Source organism: Crocodylus siamensis, chromosome 15 (assembly GCF_052110815.1).
Source record: "Crocodylus siamensis isolate JL-2025a chromosome 15, ASM5211081v1, whole genome shotgun sequence".
Taxonomy (NCBI): Eukaryota; Metazoa; Chordata; order Crocodylia; family Crocodylidae; genus Crocodylus; species Crocodylus siamensis.
The window spans coordinates 22,243,297-22,268,464 of record NC_143409.1 but is presented as its reverse complement, the minus strand read 5'-3'; the positions used below and the strand labels follow the sequence as shown (position 1 = coordinate 22,268,464).

The following is a 25,168-nucleotide window of genomic DNA, read 5'->3' as shown; positions in this document are numbered from 1 at the left end:
GTGAATAGTTGTATGGTTGTATGCAGTCTTTTTATCAAGCACACAGCTTTTGGCGATGTTTTCCTCTGAGCTTACAGCTTTGATACCAAAAGGCTTTCTCCTCCTTAGAAACCAGAAGCCTCCAACAATCAGTTTCACAAGCAAAGCTTCTAAAATATTATTTAAAGCACTTATTTAACAAAATATGATTAAACAGAATGGCTTGGTCCGGTTTCAATTAATCATATACTTTGCAAAATCTAAAATGCTAAACTTAAGGCAAATCTGGATTCAAACACTGAATTATAAACCTGTTTAAAAAGGGGAGTTGGTGGGACGGTTATAGAATCTTAGAAAATTACTGGGTTGGAAGGGACTTCAGGAGGTCGTCTAGTCCGAACCCCTGCTCAAAGCAGGACCATCCCCAACTAGATCATCCCAGCCAAAGCTTTGTTGAAATGGGCCTTGAAAACCTCCAAGGATGGAGATTCCACTACCCCTCTAGGTAACCTGTTCTGGTGCTTCACCACCCTCCATGAGAGACTTTTTCCTAATATCCAACCTAAACTTCTCTTGCTGCAACTTGAGACCGTTGCTCCTTGTTCTGTCATCTGCCAGCAGTGAGAACAGTCCAGCTCCATCCTCCTTGAAATGACCCTTCAGGTAGTTAAAGGTAGCTATCAAATCCCTTCTGTCTTCTCTTCTGCAGACTAAATAATCCCAGTTTCCTCAACCAGTCCTTAAGTCATGTATCCCAACCCCTGAACCATTTTTGCTGCCATCCACTGAACTTTTTCCAACTTGTCCACATCCTTTCTATAGTGGGGGGCGGGGGGGGGGGGGGCGAAGCTACACATAGTGCTCCAGTTGTGGCATCACCAGCACAGAATAGAGCAGAATAATCACTTCCCTTGATCTGCTGGCAACCTGGGGCACTCCACTTGATACCAGCTGCCAACTAGACATTGAGCCATTGATTATTACCCATTGAACCCAACAATCCACCTCACAGTCCATTTATCCAACCCATATTTCCTCAGCTTGCTTGCAAGGATGCTGTGGGAGATGATAACAAAAGTCTTGCTAAAGTCTTTTAAACCACTGTTTTTCCTGAAATCCACAGAGCCAGTTAATTCATCACAGAAGGCAATCAGGTCAGGAGATTGATGAAACCGTGGACAAGTCTTTTCTTCTAGTGGTACTTCTGTGTGCCACTAATGAAGATGCATAGAAGCTAACTCCTAACATGCTTGTTAAAGGATTTTGTTGTGAAGCTATTTCTTAATCTATTAATAACCATGTGGTTTACAACAAAAAAGAATTTGTATTATTGCTTTGGATGCAGTCAATAAACACAACCATAAGCTGTCCTCTAATTTGCCAGGAAGAAGCATAACTATCTCTTCCCTCACTTCTTCAGACTTCTGAAAATAAGCTATACCACAATTATTGGTTTATCATAATGGCACATACTTTACATGAATTTCCTTTAAATGGGGTGATGGGAAAATTTTAACCCGTATTTATAAAAATGCCGCCTCAGGGACAAAAACATTTTGGGTCTCAATCAAATATTTTGCAGTTGGGATTACTTCTTTGGGTTATTTGGTATGTCTAGTCATGTTCTGTACTTCAGCCTACGGACAGAGGTGGTGTTGTTGTATGTTCCCACCTCCACGCAGCTGACTATGGTAATTTAAATAAAATCTAACTCCATCTGCTTCTGCTAAAATAAGTATGTGGAATGATGGTATTAATAGAAAAGACCACCTGTTGCATGTTACTTTTCTTCCCTTTATGGCTGGACTAAGCCAAGTTGCGCATAGGTGAATTGTGAGAAGTGCATAAACTCTGCTCCAGGTAAAAAGGCAACAACTATGTATTTAGTGTCTAACTTTGTTGTAAATGGGCATGGAACCTCGCAAAATCCACCGCACATGGAAAACTAGTTTCCTTGCTCCAAATTGATACCATCTGGGTGCTAGAGGTAGATGAGAACAGGGCATAGATGGTAGCGTGACTGTTGCCCATGTGTCCCCTAGTCTGTCTCCTCCCTTCAGGTGTGCCTGTTTATTGTAATATGCCTCTGCATATCATCTTTTTTGCCAAAACTGAATCAAGTGTTAGGCTCTAGGCACATCTTTTGCTTTAATCATTTCTTCTGAGAGGTTGTCTTTGGGGGCGGTTCATGTAAAAAACCAAAAAAAGCCAAACTACCCATATGATAGTAACTTTCTTAAAACAAAGATTTAGTAAAAATAATGTTGGTAAATAAAAAATAACCTGTCTAGTGGAAACTTAACTGTGAGCCCTCTGCTAAAGGCTAGAGAGGCTGGCAACCCTTACCATACTTGCATTCCCTAAAGCAGTTTCATTTCTCAACTTGGCTGAGTGACAGCTTCATTCAGCTGTATCCACACAAAACTGCATCTCTCCCTCACCTGATGTGTTGATCAAGTTCCAGTCATATGAGCCTGTATTACGGTTAAGTTTATATCTTTTTCCCAAATGTGCCTTTTATTCAGAAGAAACAAATTTTTACTGATTATGAAAATGATTATTCTCTCATTCTCTGGCAGATTTCCATACCTGCCTGCCTCCAAGTCTAGCATTTGGAAGTTACGTTTAGTCTCCTCTTTCTATCATCACTGATGATTCAGGTAACCATTTGATTTGCAAATATCTTGCTCATTGATATATGAGTGAGATTTACCTCACAGGAGGAAACAATATGGTTTTTATCTCTGTTTATAAAGGCATGACACGAAATATAAACAAACAGATCCAGCCTGCATGCTGCAGTGCAGAAAGCATAATGCCAAGAATGGGTGGACAGATATAAGAATCAGGAAAGAGGTGTGGGGAAAAATATAAGAAGAATTAACTTTTGTATGAGGAAATGCCACATGACTGTAATGGGAGGAGGATTATTCAAGGCCTAAGGAACAAGATGAAGAACTTCAATTTTATTTGGTAAAACATGGCTTGTCACTGGGGGATTTCAAAATGAAAGGGAGTGATGTGCTTAGAGCAGTGATTATTCAACCTTTTTATCTGGCAGGGCAGATGGGCAGTGCCCAATCTCTTTGCTGGCCATATTCGGCTCACGGACCCAATCCAGTGCCTGCAGCAGAGCCCCATCTGGCTCTGCAGGGGGGCAGGTGTACAACTCGGCCACAATCCAGCCCTGTGGGGACTGGGGGAAAAGGCACCACCCCCCTCATCTGATCATGTGGAGGGGAGTTGTGGCCTGGCTCCAACCCACCCCAAAATTTTGGCAGTGGGATGGTGTAGCAGTATTGCCACTACTCCTGCTGCCAAATTTCCTGACCCACATGGAGCCCCATGGGTCAGATTCCAGGCCTCCATGGGCTGCTTTTGGCCCACAGGCTGGAGGGTGAGGGTGCTTGGCCTAGAGCAGGGGTGGGCAAAATACAGCTTGTGGGCTGCATCCAGCCCACAAGGCCATTCTATCCAGCTCGCGGGGCCCCTAAAAAAAAGTAGAAAATTTAATATTTCTCTGCCCTTGGTTCCTGTCAAAAATGACACAAACCAAGGGCAGTAGGACTCAGGGGAAGTCCAGTGGGTTCCCACAACAGCAGGGCCCCCCCAGCAGGTAAGGGGGGGAGGGACCCTGGGCAGGGAAGGAGTGCGGGGAAGCAGCCCCTGCCTCACCCCATGGCCAGTGCCCCATGCTGCAGCTGCTCGCAGCCCGTGTGTGGCTGCTTGTGCCTGCTCTGGACAGCCCTGCAGGCTGCAAGTGGCTGCAGCAGGGAGCATCGGCCATGGGGTGGGGGAGGGGCCGCTTTTCCCTGGGCTCCTTCCCTGCATGGAGAAAAGTGGCCCCTCCCCCACCCCGTGGCTGGCACTCCTGCTTCAGGTGCTCGCAGCCTGTGCGGGGCTGTCCTGGAGCAGGCACAGGCAGCCCCAGGTAGGGTGCAAGCAGCTGCAGTGTGAGGCATGGGGCAGGAGAGGGGCTGCTTTTCCCCTCCCCCCCCCCCGCGCTCAGCACCGCCTTGTAACCTGGCCCCACTGCCAGGCTGGCAGTGGGGGTGGGTTACAAGCTGGTGCCAAGTGTAGGGAAGAGCGGCCCCTTGCTCGCCATGCGTTGCAGCTGCTTGCAGCCCACCTGGGACTGCCTGTACCTGCTCCAGACAGCCCCAGTGGGCTGCGAGTGCTGGCCATGGGGTGAGCAAGGGGCTGCTTTTCTCTGCGCTCAGCACCAGCTTCTTCCCTGCCAGCAAGCAGAGGTTTGGGGCTGTGCACTTCCCCCCGCCTGTACTGCGGGGCTGGGCGGCACTGGGTGCGAGTGGGTGGGGAACCAGCAGGAGCACAGGGCCCACACCAGTGCCCCAGGGTCAGTGCCAGTGGGGCCCAGCGCAGGGTCTCAGCCGGCAGGGGCTCTATGGAGCCGGGCCAGCTCCCCCCTCTTCCTGCTAGTGCAGCCCAGCCCAGCTCCACAGACCACTGCCAGCCTGTGCCCTGCTTTGGGTCCCACCGGTGATGGCCCTGGGACACTGGTCCCAAGATGGTGACTAGAGGGTGGGGCACTTGTCGAGGGGCAGGGCTATCCGTATGGCCCTCGACAGCCTACCAAAACTGGGTAAGCGGCCCTCTGCCAAAAATAACTGCCCGCCCCTGGCCTAAAGCAAGAAGTAATGAAAACAGCTTTAGAAACAGCAGATGAAGCAGTGAGAAAAAAGTTAAAATAAGAGGAAAGATGATGCTACTGTTACCAGCAGGGACAGGTAAGAAAGGGTGAGGTTTGGAGATGCTTTAAGAAATGAAGCCAAAATGGGATCTTCCACTGCTCAGCTGTGCAGGAGTAACTGTGAAGAGGTTACAGCAGTGATTCTAAACCAGGGTGTTGGGGTACCTTGGGGTGCTGTGAGATCTTTTTGAAGGGTGCTGCAAGAAGTGTGAGGAGAGAAGCTCAGGCTCTCCCTGCCTAGCTGCTCTCCTAGCCCCACTGCCTGCTCCTTCTGCAATGAGGTAAGTACTGTAATAAACATTAGCTTTCAAGATGGTATACTACTCAACTAACAAGTTACGGAGGGTTGCCTCAAATCTGATCATGTTAAATTTCTGAAAAAAAAAGTTGAAAACCACTGGGTTAGAAGTAAGAAGGTATAACCAAAATCTTGGAGTTTACACCTTTTGCATGCAAGAATTATGCACCTTCGCTGGGCACTTGGTACCTGATAGGTGGGGCAGAGTTATGTTCCTGGTCTCCTCCTCCCTTCTACACAAGTAAGGGAGCATGTGTTACGCATTTTTAAAGTATGTTGCAGAATAAATTACCTAAGTAAATATGGTCTAAATGGAACGAAAATAAGGAGTGTTCATAACTGGTTGGAAAATTTATACCCAATCATCAATGGTTCAATGTCAAACTGGAAGAACGTATCAAGTAAGGGTCTGTCCTGGGTCGGGTACACTTCGAAATCTTCCTTAATTACTTGAAGGATGGAATTCAGTGTAAGCTCAATACGTTTGCATGAGGGATGATATAGGGGATTAGGTTTCAAAACTGCCTTCATAAATTGGAAAAAGGGTCTGAAATAAAGATGATGTTGGATAAGGAAATAGGCAAAGTTCTAAGAAGGAACGGTCTATGTGCAAAGACAAAATTGGGAGCAACTAGACTGGTGACAGAAAAGAATCAGGGAATTTATAGTGCATTGCACTGTAATATTAGCTTCTTGCAACAATAGCATACACGGAAGACCATCATATCCAGGTCATAGCAGAGATTCTTCCACTATGTTCAGTGCTGGTAGGGCCTCACTGGGCATACATCAGTGTGACTTCTTCTCTTAAGCCTCTTTGAAGTGCATGGTTCTATTTAGTTGAGATGAAATGTAATGCATGTTTTCTAGATAAGCCATCAAAATCACAGAAGGCATCCTTGTTTGGAGGAAAAGTGAACGCCGACAGATGAACACTAACTCCTGAGGTTTCTCTCAACCCTCAGACATCTGATTTAATACATTTTTAAAGTCTGTATCGTGGGATTGTGGTGGTTATTAGTATTCATCTATGCTAGGAAACTGCCTTGTTTCTAGCTTTCCATCTGTTCAGTATGATCTCTGAGAGATCCATGCTCTGAGGAATGTAAGTGGCTGTCATATTTGCATACATAATATCATTTTAGGGGTTTAGATGAGAAATCTCTCATCTCTCTTCTGATGATGCAAATACTATCTGTGTCCTTTTTAGTAAGGATGTCTAAGGCGATGACTAAGGTGTAATGACAGATATGCAAGTACAGGTACCTATTAAAAACAGGTGCAGGTATGAAGAGACATGCTGGACAAGACTTAGGCCCCTGCAGGTTAGATTCAAAAAGGTTCACAGCCATTTTTGGCATAAAAATATTTTAATAATCAATGAAATATCTTGTATTCAAGTAAATATGTTGAGTTGTCCCCTATCCTCCCAATCAGCAGTGGGGGAAGGCCCTTCATTTTATATTCACATACAAGGAAACCTCATTAAACACTGTCTATCATTAAACTGTCTGGCACCAGCAAGGCCAGAGCCAACACTCCCCCCCCCCCCCAAAAAAAAAAATTTGCTATATTTAATAGTCTTATATTTGGGTAAATACAAGAGCTGTGCAAAGCTTCGGTTGCTGATTCAATTTGGTGGAGATTTGGCCCAATTTTTTTTTGATGGCCGAATCTCCAAATCTGGAGCTAATCAGGAGACCCATTAACCTCTCCAAATTGACTTGGAAGCCTCCGAATTGATTCGGAGAGATTTGATGATTTGGACATAGGCACAGCTTTGTATGTTTTTTCTACATACCTCAAGGTACCAGGCGGCTCGCGAACACTGATGCTGCAGCAAATTGAGCGTCCCACAGGAGCGTGGGCAAGTCCCCAGTGCACTCAGCAGTGGACCTGGAAGTGAATCGGAAGCACTTCTGGGTCTGCCATGGAGCGTGCGGGGGACCCCTTCTGACCCCACAGCTTGGCAATTGGTGCCACGTGCAGCAAATCACCAAGCCAGAGGGGGATCTGCTCCTGAGCATGCAGGGGACCCGTGCACTCCTGTGGTATGCTCCATCTGCCCCAGCATTGCAGCGTTCACAAGCCCCACCTGGTACCCCGAGGTATGTAGAAAAAACGCATTTAAAGCTGTGGCTGTGGTTGAACTGCTGATTCTGCAAATTGGAACTGAATCTTCAGATTCGGATGCAGCCAAATCTAATCGGGACAGTGATCCAAATCAACAAATCAAATTGCTGTCCCCCAAACTGGGCCAAATCTGAACTAAATATGGCTCGCTTCGCACACCCCTAGTAAATATGGTACTGTTTCTTGGTCACACACCCAGCTTGAGAAACCTAAGAAACACCTGTTAGTTCAATTAAATTGATAGTAGCTTAGAACCCATGCACCTTTCAAAATCCCAGTTTCTTTCTCTATACATCTTTAGGTGTCTATGTAACTTTAAAATCTGGCCCTAAATCTATAATCCATGGCAAAAAATGGCTATGGTTGTCTCATGACCCTCAGCTCTGTCAATTTTAAGCAATACAATAATTTTGAATCATAAAAATGTAGGCTTTTTAGGGACATTATGAGATGAATAGCATCTCTTTGACTTTATATCAACATTAGAGTTAAAAAAAAAAAACAAAAAAAAAACTACCTGTTTTACCATGAAGTTTTTGGTACTTCCAGACTTTCATGCCCAATACTTATTTTATGGAAATAATATGAACATTCAGGGTTAAAACTTTGCATCCTTTCCTGAAATGTCTGGCAAAGGTCAAGTTTTTACTGGCATGATCATTTGAAAGGAAAGAGGTTATCCAAAAAAATGCTTAATTAAAATAAAACATGAAAGACTTTCATATGTTTGCCAAATCACTGGCAGATGCAGATCAAATAATGTCAACAGTTTGCTTTAAGCTCAAAACTGTTTGGAAAAGTAATGGAAAAATATTTTATTGTGTTGTTTTGTTTTTTGTTTTTAAAAGCCCGAAGTACTGGGGGAGGAATGGCTTGCGGGGAGGCTAATTAAAACAAAGGATTAGGAATAGCAGACAAAGGGAAGAATATCAGATTATAATGGCTTGTGGTAAGGTTAATCAAAACAAATTATTTAAATAAGTATTGAATTATTATATGTTGGGTTTTTTTTATGAAGAAAATTCTATGGTGGGTATGAAGGCTGAGATTTCCAGTTTTCATACTCTTAAGTTTCAAAAGCATGCCAGTCCTACTAAACTAGCCCCACTAAACTGAAGGAACTTCCCCCATCAGAATCTGGCAAACTTGAAATCCAGATCAAAATTTTGAACTCCCAAATCTTTAAAAGTTTTTAGATATGGGAATTTTACTCAAGCAGATTATAATGGTAAATTACACTTACTATAGTACTTCCCTGAGAAGAGCATAGCTTTTACAGACAACAAAATCATCCAAACCTTGGGTATGAAGAGTTCACCTCTGAGGCAGAATACAACAGTCTGTTCAAAGAGCTTACATCCATTTTAATATGGCAAGGGGGTACAGAAGAATACTGTGTCCACTTGGAACCACAGGATATATTGTGTTTGCTATAGGAAAGGTAACTGAATCTTTAAGTACAGCAGCAGGAGGGAAATAATTTAAGGAGCAAGACAATCCTTGCTTTTGATGCAAAGGAGGAAAGACTAGGGCAGGGACTACGCAGTGTGGAAGAACTTGCCTCTCGCAACTAAGGAGTAATATTACTGGTAAATACATAATTTGCATTGTTCAGTGTGAATGACCAAAAGTCAGAATGAGGATGGAGTATGTGGAAGAAACCCCTTAATATAATAGGAGGCAGAGAGGTAGAAAGATGCACTTCTAATTTTCAGCAACTGCTATGAGATAAGTGACTAAGGCAGTTTCACACATCCCCAACAGAAAACAAAGCTGCATCTTAGGACCTGAGGAAGAAGCAAAACATCAGCTTGGGGGTGAAATTAGGGGAATGATTTTCTCTAGGATAGTAACAAAGGGGCATGTGATACAGCAACTGCTATGATGGGGTAATACCATTGCTGATTCTGACCAGTTCTCTTGTATGAAAACCAACCAATAGACCCCTAACAGAGCAGGGCTGTCCAATTTTTGGGTGGCTGGGGGCTACAACCTGCATAGGCTGCACCAGCACACCCTGCGGTAGCCCCTTGTGGTATGTGGTGCAAGCCACAATCCCATAATGTGTGCAGGCAGGCAGCCACACTCTCCCCCAGCGTACTGGCCCAGTGTCTCCTGTCGCTCTATGCCGCAGGCCTCCTTGGCACTTCAGGGTGTACTGCACCACCCTGTTAGGTAGACACAAAGTGGAAGCCAGAGGGGAAGCCTGGAGCTCGTGGCTGTTGCTGCAGCTGGAACAATGGGGAAATGGCAGCCAGGTGGGAGCCCAAGTACCACAGATCAACAGCTTCTGGGCTGACAGCTCTGCTTTAGAACAGAGAGGCTGGATCCAGCCATGTGGCTTGTGATGCTGCAAACCTCTTTGCAGTGCCACAAACCACACGAGTTGCACATTAATCAGCGTATGGCACTGATAATTTGCAGCGCTGGGGCAACATTTGCTACCAGGATTTCTCAGTAGCCAAAAAAAAAAAAAATCCCTGGGGGGAAAAAAAAAAGTGGTGAGCACCAGGACAAATGCAGAGACGGGGGAGCAGGCAGCCTGCTCCCCTGTCTCTGCACTGCAAAGCCCCTGTGCTATGGCACACAGCGCCCCAGCCAGCTGCTTCTGGGCTGCCTGGGACGCAGGATGCCTCATGACAGGGGAGTGGGCAGCCATGGGCTGGCTGCTTCCCGGTCTCCACAAGCCTCAGCATGGGGGCTCAGCACACTGTGCCCCAGCCAGCCATTTCTCCGACTGGCTGTCCATTTCCCTGACACAAGGAGGCTCCACGTGCCTCGGCATGGGGGTTCCTCAGTGAAAGCCCCAGGTTGAGGCACACAGAAACAGGGGAGCAGCCCAAAGCTGTTTACTCCCCTGTCTCGGCACACTGTGCCCCAGCCAGGCGGGAAGGAGCTGGCTGGGATGCAGGGTGCCTCAGGAGTTGGCTAGTTCCTGCTGAGCCACCCTGTGCCCTAGCCACCCCCTCTACAGCAATGTGTCCCACTACAAAGCACACAGGCAGGGGCATGCACTGCAGCACAAAGTAGCAGCACAAATTTGTGCCGCATCTATTTGAGGGCATGCCCCTGCTCGTGTGGAGTCAAGCTAGAGTTTCCATTGGTTGAAGATTAATGACATCCTAGAAGGGGATAAGGAAGTTACCCATAAACCCAGACATGTCAAGTGGTTCTCAACCTTTTTGGACGCAAGGCACCCTCCACTGGACTCGAGGCACTCCTCCTTAACTCCTGTGAGGCACTCAATTTCAAAAACTATCTTATATACCATAGTGTTTACCTCCTGCCAGAGGGGCTAGGCAGTGGGGGTGAGATCGTTTGGGCAGACCAGCCTAAGCCAACATTTATCTACTTTGCTTATTTGCTTATCTCTTCACACTTTGCAGTACACTTCAGAGGATCTGGGGACACCCTGGTTGAGATCACTGGGGTAAGCAGACCCTAGGCCACATCCCAAGAGGGTCATCTTTTCTGTACCAACATGGCTTCCTCAAAAGCCAGGAGACAGCTGGCTACCAGCCCGCCATGCCTCTGCTCTACTATGCCCCTCAAGTCTTAGTCAATTTTGTCCCAGGGTCTCAAGGAAATGCACCTTGAGGTAACCACTAGACTCTCTTGGCATAAAACCCTCTAAAAACTTAGGCAACAAGAGCATGGAAAGGCAGGTGTGCTCCATTTGCTTTGCTTTTCCCCATTTCCTCTGCATGACTTCCAGAAACAGGGCAAACGGGAGTCCTCGTAGCTGGGTCTGTGGTTAGGTAGTACAGCCCTCTCTACCTTATGTAACGTTTACTTCAGTTACTTTCCCTAGTTTTCATACTTTTATCTGTTTTATATAAATGTTATGCCAGACTCTTCCTTGCCAAACCCATTGCCACTGCCAGTTTATTCAGACCTTGGTTATGCAAAAAAGCAAAGTAAGGTATGCATAAAGACAGTTATTTCTCCTGGCAAAGTGCACCCTATGTTACGTCTGCATAAACTATAATAATTATCGCCACACCATTAAGAAAATTAATTTACAAAGAGTGCATTTATGCTTTTCATGCTGTGTAACCTAACTTTTTTGAAACTTGAATTCTCTCAGGACATTGTAACTTTTTTCCTGTTTCTAAATATTTCTATATTTTCAAAATTATTTTGATGCCAGAATGACATTTAGCTTTGTTTAAGCAGAAGACAGACCACATTAAAATGGACTAATTCTGATCACACAAAAAATATGTATTCAGATCCTACGGCATGATAAATGGTTTGCAGAAAAAATGATTTGCTAAGCACTGCAAATCAAATAACATAACTGGACAGCTCCAGATAAATTATGACTGTCCTTAGAGACCTATTTACAGCAATAAATAATGTTTAAATCTGACACTTTGTTTTCCAAGTACATATTTTTCCCATGGCAGAGTCTAGAAAATTTATTTAATAACTTATACATTAATTTCTGTGCTCAGAGTGACAGGAAAAAATCCTGATGCTATTGACTTCAATAGCAACAATCGCACAAACTTCAATGTGGCATGAAATTCATGGCAACATACAAAATCCTGCACCTCAAAGAGCTAATGCTTTTATAGAAGTCTATCACCAGTTGAGAATTGTACCTGCAGCCCAAAGTACAGCTCTTGTCATCTTTTATGATAACTAAGGGATACTATTTCTATGCTAAAAACCCAGAAATTTTTATTTTGAGTTAAGCATATATTAAGGCTAAAACTGACACGGTACTAGAAAATATTCTCTAGGATAGAGTTATGTCACATCAGCTGAGGCTCTGACTTTCTTCTTATGGATTGCATTTATCACAACTTTGTAAGATGACTTGAAATTCTATGTCCTGTGCCTGCAGGAGGACAAGTGAAGCTGTCACAACGGCTTTAAAAATCTATGAAGACTCGGAGCTACACTAGTAATTAGTCTTCATTTCTTCAGCTACTTGTTGTTATGAGGTTTAAAAAAAAATCCATTCTTCTGAAAATATGACCTTTAAAAACCCACAGATATCTCTCTGTTTTTATGGCCATATTATACTCTCAACATTACTTACTTGGGTACCAAGAAAGTTTCTATAAGAGGATCATATTTGATGGAGTTAGTACTACTGTAACTAATGAGTAAGAAAAAAGAGTTGAGAAACATTATTAGAACATGGGACACAATCAGGTTGTACAGTGTTTTTCTGTCCCTTTTAAAGAGAGCTGCAGTCCAAATGTGTGTGTTTCAAAAGACCTGAAGACATGCCTGGTACTTTTAAATGGGAATAAGTTTCTTCAATCATTTATAGTTAAACAAACACAACAACCCTCCCACCCTCAACCCCCACAAACCCTCAGCTTGACTTCTAGGAGTGTGGTAGAGGAGGGTGAGGGACTGTGATGGAATACAGGTCTGGGATGGTTGGCTGTTCTGGTCTACAGCTGAATTCCACCCTCCCCAAGTAATTTTTTTTTATTTTTTTTATGTGCAATACAATTAAAAACAGTGAGCTGCTTATTTATACAACAGAAACATGAAGTTGCCAACATGACACCATATTCAAAACAAACCTGGAAAAAGTGTTTCAACCCCCTTGTAGACCGTCTGAATTGGCTCATTGAAGAAAACAACACTGCTGGGATTAGACTCTGGCTGGCTTTCTAGGTGTGTGCATTTGTGGTACAAGAGGGCGGTGAAGGACAAAGAACACTTCTGTCCTGTTTGCATCTGTGCAGGGGAGTGCTGGAGTTCGAACTCCTAAGTGTAACGTGGGGGGCCAGGCTCGTATGGCTGGAGGAATTCCAGTCCTCAACAACATTGCTGCTGCTGCTTGTTTCAGTACTGCCCAAGAGGCAGAGTCACGCACCAGGATCCCATTGTGCTTGGCAATGTACAAACAGAAGGAAAAGATGGCTCTGGCCCAATTTGTCTGCGAGTGGCCAGTGCCCTTTTTCTCTATATGTCAAACTAAGATTGGTATTGATGAGTGTGCTGTGCTATAAGTGTTGAGAGTGAAATGATAACAGAAATCCCAAGATTTTGCTGTGAGGGGACTGTTCCTGGCCAACCTGAAGGGTTTTTTGTCTGCCCTTTTCAGGTACAGTGCCTCTAATCAGTGCCAACTGGAGTTTCTATATCAGCATTTGTCTCTCTCTCCTGGAAAGGATCTGATTGTGAACTGAAGTAGAAGCCTTAGATTGCTGTGCTGCAGCAGTGAGTGATGGTATGACAATCACACCCACATATACATACATCTGCTGCACTGTATATATACAACAGCAGGCAAAGGAGACCAAAGAAAACCCACCTTTCTCAGAGGAACATAAGTGGATCTAAAGAAATAAAAAATAGCCAGTAATATATATATTTTTTAGCATGCATATGTGTGTGAGGGTTGGGGGATCATTGTAAGTGATTAGAGAAAAGCACTATACGTTTCTAGAATATTTGCCAAACATGCCTACTGATGCCAGTTTTTTCCCCTTATGCTGTACAAAGAAGAGAGAGTGCTGATGAAAGGAATTTGCCAGGCTAAGCATCAGCCATTGGAAATTAGGAAGTTATGACAAGGGGCGACTCTCTAAACTTTAATTATCCATTTAAAAAAAAATCATCTCAATAAGCAGGTTTTAGAGGCTGCATTAGCAATTTCTTTACTTCTGCCTTTTCTCTGAAATTCAAATAATGGGTAAGCTATAAGTATTTAGAAGAAACAATAGGTATGTCTACACTGTGCTGCCTGGCACTCAGCAGAGATACCTGAGCTAATTAGTCCTGGCACAGTGCCATGCAAACGCAGCAAGGCTGCTTCCACCTGACGAAGGAGCTAGCATGCACAGAGATAACTCCAGTACCTCTGCAAGGTGCTGCCTAATACCATGTAGCTTTCTCTCTCTCTTGTACTGGCCTCTTGGTCTGAACTTAAAGTACAACTTACGTAGGAGGCCTGAAGAGCCGTACAATCTGATGCTTGTCTATTTTAACTTAATTATTAAATAACGGAGTGTACAACAGGGCATTGTCTGCAAATCTATCTCCTTATCAAAACTGGACTCAACAAAGCTGAAGACTAAATCGAGAATGCCTAGCTAAGGTGCTCAGTAGAGCATGTGCGAGTCTTCTGCGTAAAATTAAATGGTGAAGCTCTAGTGGGTTTCAGAAAGTACCTGGCACTTGTCACTTTTGTTGTTGCTGCTTTTGGCAGACGGTGGATTCAGAATGGATGTCTGAATTGTGAGCATCACTTGTGGTATAAAGGTGCTCATAAGGAGGAACACATTTGTAATACATCCTAATAATCTTCCATCTTTGTCTCCTGTGATCCTAATGTTGTATTTACTATATGCAGTGTGAGCATGAGTCTGATCTTGCTTGTGTGTCTTATGTTGAGGCAACTCTGCTGACTCTTGAAAAGCTATTCCTGACATGCTAGTTTAAGTCAGAGATCAGTTAGGCCCTTTCTTTGCATCCCATAGCTGCTGTGATTTAAGAAGTGGCATACTGGGCCAAACCAGTCTGCAGCAGTGGCAAGTAGTAGATGCTTTAGAAGGACGGTACAGGAATGGGGCATGTCTAGAGCGATCCATGCCTGTCCTGCCCTCCCTGGCATCCACCATCTTTGGCTTACAGGTGTCAGAGCATGCATCCATCCCTCACTGTTGTATTTCCAGGTCTTTTCTGTGATGCTGCTACAGGCGGCTTCACTGGTGCCAGGATTATGCTCCCTGGCCCCTACAGGAAAAGTTAAAACCTGAGGTATGTGAAGCCTTTCAATGGTACGCTGTTCCCTTTAGACTGAAACTGGACTGCATGCAGTGCTGGCAGACTCTACTTCAAAGCTGTGTAAAATCCAGCATTAGAGGGAAGTCTTTATTCACTTCCTTCGCTGGCCACCCTTTAATTACTGGACATGTCATCTGTTACTCATGTCCTCTGCGCGTGATCTGGGGACGGCGAGCAGCCGTGTTTTTTCCATCAGTTGTTTTTCAGTCTTAGCTGAAAACCACCCAAGCCCCAGCCGCTGGAAAACAGCTGCTCTGTGTCTCGGTGACAGGTAGAAGTTACCACCAAAAGCCTGAGCCTGCCGCACGTCTGGCGTGGGGGGAGGGAGAGGGGACAGACTTCCTTTCCAGCCACTAGCTCAAGTCCTGACAGAAAGAAAGCGCCAAAACTTTCTGCAGTCTCCGCATCCAAAGCACGGGGGCTTCATCCCTGCTCCTGTCAGGGGCTCCCGCCTCATGGCTGCGTTTGAACCCCGGCTGCCAAACGAGCCCGATTCGCGGAACCGCCCGGCGGGTTTCAAGCCAGGCAGGTGGGCTCCCTGCCCGGGGGGAGGAGGGGACCCCGCACCCCTGCAGAGCGTGCCCCCCCGCCCGCCTGCCTTACCCGCCGCGGAGAGCAGCTCCCCCTCGCTCAGCTCCCCGGAGTCCGAGTCCATGGCGCGGCGCGGGCGGCAGCTCAGGCGGGAGCGGGGCCCGGAGCGGGAGACGCGCCCGAGCCGGCTGCTCCCTGCGCCGCACGGCTCCGCCCGCGCCCTCCCATTGGCTGCGGGGGACGGGGCGGGGCCTCCTCGCTGCTCTTCCCGCAGCCTGTTGCGCGGCGCCCGCGCTCCTCGCTCGCCGGGCGGCACCTGCGCGGCGCCCCGCAGCCTTTGCCCGGTCTTGCAGAGCCCCCGCCTGCCTCCGTCCCGCACTCGGGCCCGCAGCCTGCTGCGGGCTCCCTTCTGCTGGCATCGCCTCGCAGCTCTCCCCTCCGTGCTTCTGCACCTCCTGCCTTTTTGGCCCGCCCTTCAGCTCAGGGATCACCATGGCATCCTGGCTTTCTCCGCTTAACCCCCCCCCCCCAATTTTCAGTAAAAAAAAAAAAAGACCCCCCCAATCCGCATGTTTCCGTGATTAAAATGAATTACCGCTAATATCTATGCCACCCTGAACAGGGGCGGCCGACCTGCACCTTGGGCGCACCACGTGTGCGGCATGCACGGGAGAGGGAAGGGGACAGGCAGTCCAGAGGCAGACAGGGCAGGGAGCAGATGGCAGAGAAGGAGATCAGTGCAGGAGCAGGAAGCTCGGGCAGGGAGCAGAGCAGCAGATGGTGCAGAGCCAAGGGGTTGGAGCGGCACTTTGGGGAGCGTGCAGGCCTGCCCAAAAGCTTGGCTCCAGGAAGCGGAAACATGGGGGAGGTCATCACGGGGGATCCTGGTTTTCAGTGATTTAAAAAAAATCCCCAATTTTCAGTTACAAAAAAAGAAGCCCCAATCCACATGTTTCTGTGATTAAAATGAAACATACGGATTGAGGCTTCTTTTTTTGTAACTGAAAATTGGGATTTTTTTTAAATCAGTGAAAACCAGGATCCCTGGTGATGACCTCTCCCATGTTTCCTGTCCCTGGAGCCAAGCTTTTGGGCAGCCCTGCACCCTCCCTGGAGTGCTGCTCCAATCCCTTTGCTCTGCCCCATCTGTTCCTCTGCTCCCTGCACTGATCTCCTTCCCTGCCTTCTGCTCCCTGCCCTGTCTGCCTCTGGGCTGCCTGTCCCCTTCTCGCTCTGTTGCATGCTGCACACTTGGTGCGCTCGTGGTGCAGGTTGGCAGCCCCTGTTTGGTGTGCTCAGACTAAGCAATAGAATAATGGTGGTCCTTTAGCGTGCTGGGCATGTCTGTGCCGCGTGCTGGTAGGCACCAGAGGCAGCCTTGTCCAGAGCTAGCTGGGGTATCACTACACAGGACTGCATCATGCAGTGTAAACCTAATGGAAGTGTCATAACTGGGCACCGCCCGGAGCCAACATTCCCAAGAAATGACTGTAATGTAGGGAGGAGTGAATTTCTTTGCCATCTCCTCTCCAGTCATTTTTTCAGACAGCAGATGCAGGAAGACAACACTGCATATTATAAGGTCATGCTTGGGAAGATGCTTTTTTAACCAAGAGCTTTTAAAGGTGTTAAGCTTCTAGAGAAACCACATAAGCATTGCAGCTGTATAAATTCATCGAGTGAGCCTGATCCAGCTTGTGAACCAGCTATTTGGCCCCAGTTAGGAGCATCTCAAGTGTTACTGTTCCTTCATGCCCTGCCTCTTATTAGACACATTTTTTGCCCTCTGATTATTGTCATTGGCCAAAAAGAAAACCCCAAGGTGCTTCATCAGAAGTAGCAGGATTACATTTCTGGAACAGAACCAAAGTTCACCTTAGTGTGAAGTCCAGTTGAAAGTGTTGTATGTCTTTACCTAAGAGGCAGCCAGGTCAACATTGCCACACAATCTGGCCTTAATAAAATTAATTCTCTAATTTTCAAGGGTGGCATTTTTTGAGGGCACAACCTGCGCTATAATCATAGAGAACCACTGCAAACAGAAGTCTTTATCACTGACTGATCATTGTTCAACTGCTAATGGATCAGATTTGTTTTTCACAGGCCACTAAAAGGCATGTGTGTGTGGGGGGGAACCTTGTTTTAGGAATACTGTAGTTAAACTGAACTTTGTGTGTGTTTAATTCTTTGTCAGGTTTTTTACCCTTATATAACTTGCTAATAAATATGGTGGTAATTAATGATTTAATCAATATCATACTTCATTCAACTTGAGATGTATTGGTTATTTTCATTACTGTGCTGTAGTTGCTTCCTATTCCATACTAAATTCTTTCAAACTCACTTTCCTGTTAACTGTAAACCGGTCACCACCAAAGTTTTCAGTTGAAACAGAATAAGCATCTTGTTTCATTTCAAAACATATGGTTAGAATTCATTTTTCCCCTCTAAATGTTTCTTGCCCAGCAGAGTCCAGCACTTGGCTTAACATGTGACCTGGAAAATTCCATATGCGTGGAGCTCAGAACATCATCGTTTCCACCTATTACACAGAGTGCAGAGAAAACCCAAAAATCATTATTAATGGAAATATGTTCCATATAGATGCAACTGAAGTAACAGACCACAAAACGAAAGTAGCTGCTGCCTGATTTTTATTTTTGCTTATTATATTCAGCATCAAATGCTCTGTGTAGCTTCATATTACACTGTTTTGATCCCAGCACCGTGTTTCATGTTTCCTTTTATTAGAAGCCAGACATGAGACTCGTTGATGGTTCTGGAGGAGGCATGGCAGTGACTTGTCTGTTTAGAAACTAGCATGTTGCTTTTAAAAGCCCAAACACCCATATGATTGTATTAGTCTCTCTCACTGCATGTGGATATTATTTGAAATCGTTACTGCCTTTGCATTATTATCTGGGTATTGGAGATTTTCCAGGGGAAGACCCATCTTCACTCAATCAGTGTTCAGTCAATATAGCTGCATATACACACACTAACAATGTTTTATCTTGAGTATTTACATGGTTTCCATTGTCTTGGAATTTGGGTACTTTATAACCTTTAAAGCTTTTATCCTCATGGCACAGTTGTGAGGAAGGGAAAAGTACCGTTATCCCTATTTTACAAATGCAGAATTGAAGCACAGAGTCTGTGACTTGTCAGAAGTCCCACAGGAAGCCTTTGTTAGAGCACGGGAATGAACCAGAACCTCTTGAATGCTAGGCTGTCCCTCTGCAACGTTTCTCTTCTCTGGCTGTTCAGTGGGACCCCAACGTATTTGGAGATGGAAATGCCAATAGGAGAAGCTGGAGGTGGTGGGAGAGCTCTGTGAGTTGTTAGTTAAGGGTGGTTGATGAAGCTGTATGACGGGCTCACCAGAGTGGATATAGAGAAGAGCATCCAAATAACTAGTAGAGTGGTAGATTACAGCAAGAGATGTTGGAGGAATGTGGGAAAAGATCTAACTGAACCAGAACCAGAGGAAAGAGTCATTAGATGCTCTGGACGCAGGAATGATGTGTTGGGACAATCTGCAAGAAGGAAGGAGGGAATTGACAGGGAAGCAAACTTGAGACTTCGGTGACTTTGATCAGGTTAGGCTTGGTGGAATGGATGAGCCAAAGACTAAACGCAAATTAGCAGACATGCAGTGAAAGCAGACAACCATTCTGAAAAAGCCATGAAACAACTAAATCAATCTTGTCTGACAGCGCTTTGTCCTTTCTGCTGCCTACATCCATATTTTCTGTGTAGTCTTGGACTCCTTTCTTTTTATCTTTTGTCTCTTACCAAGTCCTGTCATTTTTTCTCTATTGATTTACCTTTTAACATGTTAGATCATGGTCTTTGTTCTCATATATAAGGCTGGGCATTTTATGGACCTCACCAACACCCCCGCTGTCATTTCTCCTTATACCTATTTTTGCTTCATAGACTCTTCCCCAGGCCTCCACCTGGCGCTTTTTGTTGTCTTTTACCTCTCTCTCATTGTCAGACATTCTGTCTTCCTACCTTAATGGGTGCAGTCTTTAGTGACTAAGTGCTTTTTTCCCCTCTTTAAATTTTCTCCTCAAAACTAATCGCTTGACTCAATATCCCCTCTCTTTCTTTCATTCTTGCTGCCCAGACTCTTTTTCCTGAGGTGTACTGCATTGTTGTTGAGTTGCTTGATTTAGACTGTAAGTCTTTAGGCAGGAATGAAGCCTTCTGTCTCTACTGGCTGTGTAAATGTAAGGTTCCATTCACATTACTTGTAATAAAAATACAAAACCCATTTCATACACTGCTCCACAATCAGCTGTTTTTGATATTCTTTATATTTTGCCTCCATTTTCTGAAATTCTCTCTTTTGCATCCAAGTCCCATTGTTATGTCCCTACATAGGTGGTATGTAACACCCTTAGAGGATCTCTCCTGAGTATATCAGCCTCCTTTAACTCAGTACTTCTCAACCAGGGTGCCACAGCACCCTGAGGTGCCTTGAGATCCTGTCAAGGGTGCCAGGGTGCCACATTATGTTAGCACTGTTAGATGTACAAACACGATTCACAGGATTAAAGAGATTTCATATAAGAATCCATAGTGTTAAAAAAGTCTGACCCTTTGTGGTCTTTCTTCATTCTTTGCTCTACTATTTTTCTGTAGTAAAAAAATGAGTGAAAATTAAGAGCTCATGTTTTCTGAGGGGTGCCTCCGATCTAATAAGGACTGCCTTGAGTGTAAAAAGGTTGAGAATCACAGCTTTAACGGCTTCTAAATTTCCTTAGCATCTTTGCTATAATGCTGTTCAGTCTGTTTTTGATGTCAGTGTACAGACAACCCCTACTAAGCACTCTTAATTGGTTCCCCCCAAAAATGAGCGTTAAGCAGAATAGCATTAAGTGAAACTTGCTGCCAGGTGTATGATGCCCGTGAGCATTTTAATGAAACTCCCTGAGCACTATGTGGCATTGGGTATCAATGTAAAACGAGCGTTATAATGAAATAGCACTAAGCAAAACAATGTTAAGAGAAGGTTGCCTGTACACAGATAGTTTGGGAAGGATATATATTCACATTGGCAGACTGAATGGCTGACATCAAGCTTTAGCTGCTGTGTCAACAACTTTGTCACTATTAATTGTCAGAACTTTTTACTGATGCCCTGAAGCCTGGTGCCTTTATAAAGTCATTAATAAAATGTACTTATGCTATTGTACTTGCACCTTAATGGTAGAAAAAGAGAATGAATTTCCCACTTGTATTAGAATTCTCTGTGAAGTACCTGTTTTGTTTAAGTCCTACATATATATCAATAATTCTTCCAAAATCTGTGTTTTTCCTGTTTTGTTTCTAGTTTAGGCAATGTATATGACCCACATTGTGTAAATAAATATGCAGAATTGTCATTTCCTTAGCTAGTATGGGGCGCATATATATATATTCCCAGCTGACTTCCTGCCCTTTGGGCGGGGGGCTGGACTCAATGATCTTCCGAGGTCCCTTCCAGCCCTAATGTCTATGAAATCTATGAAATGTCTATATATAGTATCTGGTCAGAAATCCTAATTTCAAATGAGCAGTCTAACTACTGAGTTGTGTTCTGCCTTTTATTTCCTTTCTATTAGTTTTACTTACAAGAGGGCTGAGGAGCCAGGAATAGCTTTGGGTCTGTATTAGTTCTAAAACTGGTGTGAAGTTTGCAGTGAGCCAGGGTTAGGGCTAGCATTAAGATCTGGCCTGGAGGCACTGAAATGTCAGGCTTTCTGTAAGATGCTTGGGATTTGGCCCACCAGACTCAGCCAGGGTACTCATAGTTCTGAGAAACGTTAGTATAGATACTAGGGGTATGCGAACTTGGCCCTATTTGATTGGATTTGGCCTGAATCAGGTGCAATGATTTGATGTGTTGATTCAGATCACTATCCCTGATTCGATTTGGCCAAATCTGAAGATTCAATGCTGATTCAGAGAATCGATTCAGCCACAGACAAAGCTCGTGATCACTGTGATGCTGGGGTGCATGGGCTGGGGAGAGCATCTGCCATGTGCTTGGCAGCGAACCCAGAAGTGGACTGGAGGTATTTCTGGTCCACTTCTGGGTCTGCTAGGGAGTATGCCAGGGAGCCCCCCCAAGCCCCTAGCTCAGTGATCAGCCTTTGGGGGACCCTGGGTGCTCCTCCCAGACCCAGGAGGCACCAGTCGCTGTGCTGGGGACACGGGGGGTGGGGGCAGCTCACTCCCTGGAGGCCCCAGAAGTGGACTGGAAGCACTTCTGGATCTGCTGCTGAGCGTGCTTGGGAGCCCCCCACGCTTCTATGAGACGCTCCATGCACCCCAGCATCTCGGCATTCATGAGCCGCCTGCTACTTAGAGGCATGTAAAAAAAACAAGTAGAATAAAGGTGTGTCTTTGTCTGAGTCTCCAAATCTCTCCAAATTGATTTGGAGGGTTCAATTCAATTTGGAGAGATTAAAGGATCCTCTGATTCAATTTGGATTTGGAGGTTCAGTTACCAAATCAGGCTGAATTGAATCGGAAACCGAAGCTTCACACAGCCCTGATACCAATATTACAAATTAGTAACCAAATCAAAGTACCTCTTTTCTGTTAAGGTGGCTTGTTTGTTTTAGTTAAGTGATGGAAATTCTTTGGGAGGAAAATATTTTATGCATCTCTAATAGAGAAGAGACCCTGAGACATTTTGAATTTCTACTTAAATTTTTCAGTGAAATCCAGCTAGTTTTCCCCGAGTTCACCTTTCACATGCCCACTACTATGTACTGACTAGGCAGTTATGCTACCCTGTCTCCTCCTCAGTGGTGGAAACAAACCAGTTGACGTGAAGCATCACTTTACAGATCTCAATATGCAGACATCATTTTATGAGTCAGATGGTCAGGTTTTTTCTAGAAGAAGCCTTTATTAAATGTAGCTTAAGCTGTACACTGTGTGTGGCACAGAATATGGCTCAATTTGTCTTTCTTATCTGTTTCTTCCAAGTAGATGTATTGTACTGTTGGGACCTTATGCTGTTGGTTGAATCATTTGTGGGTAGATAGACAAAGCTACTGAATAGGGCCTTGATCTTGCAAGCTGCTCCTTGTAGGTAGACTCCTGGGTTCACATTGACCAACTTTGAGGTCAGGGTCTAGGTTGTCTCAGTGTCTAAAATTGTTTGCATAAGTGAATGGGAGGTTATCGTGGGGGTAAAAAATGGTTCTGTGAACAGTCAGGACAAATGGTTTTGGAATCTAGTTTTGATGCAAAGAGTACACCTTGGGACACTGGAAAAATAATTGAATACATATATTTTAGCTACCATGCTACTCTTTCTTAACCTTACTTTTAAAATGTGCCTCTTAGTAACATTTTTGTTTTCTTCTGGGGTTTTAGGTTCATTTTTTGTCTGTTGAGTGAACAGAAACTTGCCTTAGGAAGGCTTTTTCTCCATATTGAAAACATATATGTGCTGCTGGCTTTCACCTAAATTTGTATTAACCTGAGCCATGATCATCTCTCCAGCTTTATAATCAGGGGGTTTATTATAATTATTTTTAAAGCCATGAGCAATTTAGAAACTTGTGATTTCACCTGCAACTTGTCATTTCACCACAGGTGGCTGATAACATTACAAAAGCTGTGAGAGTAATTAGCACAAAATGGATTTTTTCTTACCAGTTTCTCATTTCCACAAGTGCAGGCAACTGAGGAAGAATCCTACCCCTCCTCCAAATACAAAAACAAACCTTCCCACATCTAAAAATTTAAATTTTGTAATGTCATGAGCACTGGAATACAGAGGGAACTACAATGAAAATTCCTTGAGTGCCTTAATCTACTCCCTGTTTGGCTGCCAGATGCAGAAAGTAAGCAGAGAGCTGTTAATGTTAAGCTGCCAGTTAAAAACGGGCAGTGCTGGAGGGATTCCTGGCTTTAATTCTCATAGTAGATCTATTAAAATGACACTAGAATGTTGCATTCTTTTCTCCCAGTGCCTTTGCTGAATCCTGGCACTTCATTCCTCTGGTTTTTCTCCACAGTTACATTTTGCAGTCATTCAAGGAGTTAACAGTATAACCATGGCAAAAATGCAAGTAAAATACAGTTGAACCAGCAACAGATGCTGCTTGTTGTTGGGTTGTGTTTCATCATGCATTTTGCCGCACATAGTCTGGTTATCGGTCATCCTTGTTTTTTTATCCTTGATTTTCAAATTGTGTGTAGGAAGTGGATTCCACAACTGCATCTTACCCTAAGAAAGCAGAGGATGTTTGGTTGCTAGGAAACTATGGAGGTCCTGTATCTTACTTTGTCTACAGAGCAGTTCTTTAGTTGCTATCAGTGATTTTTTTTTTTTTTCAATTGGCATAATGCTATTCTTCATGCAAAACATCCCTGAGTTCTGTAACTATGTACTTGTCACAAGATTAAATGTGCTGTGGATTTAAATATTAGCTTTACATGATGTTCATTTTATTTGTCAATGGCAGGCCAGTTTTGGATTCTGCTGTATTTATGATTGTTAATGCAATTTTATTAATTTATATTACATACTGTCTTGAAGTTCCCAAAGAAATGGGGGCCCTTTGGGTATTACCACACACATACTAAAAGACAGTTCTTGCTCTGAAGGGACAATGGCTGAGACCCACATGCCACCTACTAAATCTGAGTCCAATTATTAAACTCCCAACCCCATTGGCTAAGCACCTGAAGTCTGTGAACCCATTAAGTTTTCAGCAGTTAAGTTCCCTGGGCAGACCTGAGTAAAGTTCTGCTTGTATATGAGCTCAGGACTGATTCCACATTGACGAAGTTAAGCAGCTCAACACTTGTCTCATGCCCAGCCCTATGCCTGTCAGCCCTTTGGTATAGTAGCTCAGTGGTTAGGGCATGTGGTGAGAGATCGGACTCAGCCACACCATGCAGGAGAGAGTGGTCTAGCTGCTTGGCTACTGGGGCCAACTATTTTGTGCTCCTCCCACTTAAATTGCTGCAGTGAAGAGGAGCTGAGCTGGAGATAAGCAGCAAGAGGGAGGATGACTCGAGTTCAGCAATTAGGACACTTGCCTGGGAGAAGAGATCCCTTTGGATCCTTGCTGCAAGGACTGTTTATGTATTTTATCAAAAGTCTGTTTAATGTGAAATGCAGGCACTGGAGCTGGGCTCAGAACCCAGATTTCCCCTCTTCCGAGTGAGTGCCTCATGCAGACACCATGTGATATATAACCCCTTTCATAAAATTATCGAGTACCATCATAAAAGCAGTTAGGTTTTGTGTCCCCACTGTTCTGATTGGCAGGCTGTTCCTCAGTCTCTTTTAATGGGTAGAAACATTCTTTTATTTCCTACAAAATGTATTCATGGCCTATTTGTCTCTGTACCAACATTGTCCATTAGCTTAAATTACTCTTCTCCCTCATGTTTACTTCCCTGATGTCAGGGAAGACAGCAGCCATATCCCACTCAGTTTGTTTTGCTTGGTTAAGCAAGTCAAGCTGTCATTATAGCCCCCCTACTTTGGTACCTGTTCCAGTTTGAATTAATCTTTCTTGAGTATGCGTGACCAGAATTGTATACAGTATTCCAGGTCAGGTTTTGCAGGGCTGTGATACAATAGCTTTAGTACTTGGCTATCTTACTAGAAATACCTCAACCCTTCGATCACATTTATCTTTTTTACAAATATATTATGTTGGTGGCTCATAATCACCTTGTGATGGATGAGGAAGATCTTTCTCCTGCTCAGTCACTTCCATCTGATGAGC

The 25,168-nt window shown here is 44.5% G+C and overlaps 1 protein-coding gene across 2 annotated transcripts in view; it reads right to left on the bottom strand.

Annotated features, from left to right (window-relative positions):
• TIPE3 (TNF alpha induced protein 8 like 3) overlaps window positions 1–15,637 on the bottom strand; it is a 70,689-nt gene extending 55,052 nt beyond the window's left edge. Inside the window, exon 1 of one of the 2 annotated variants that reach the window (XM_090029116.1) lies at window positions 15,486–15,637. In XM_090029116.1, coding sequence (XP_089885242.1) covers window positions 15,486–15,537 — 52 coding nt within the window. In that variant the 5' untranslated portion in view covers window positions 15,538–15,637. The remainder of the gene's footprint in view (window positions 1–15,485) is intronic. The other variant, XM_090029115.1, reaches the window with a different exon arrangement.
• Window positions 15,638–25,168: the final 9,531 nt, after the last annotated feature.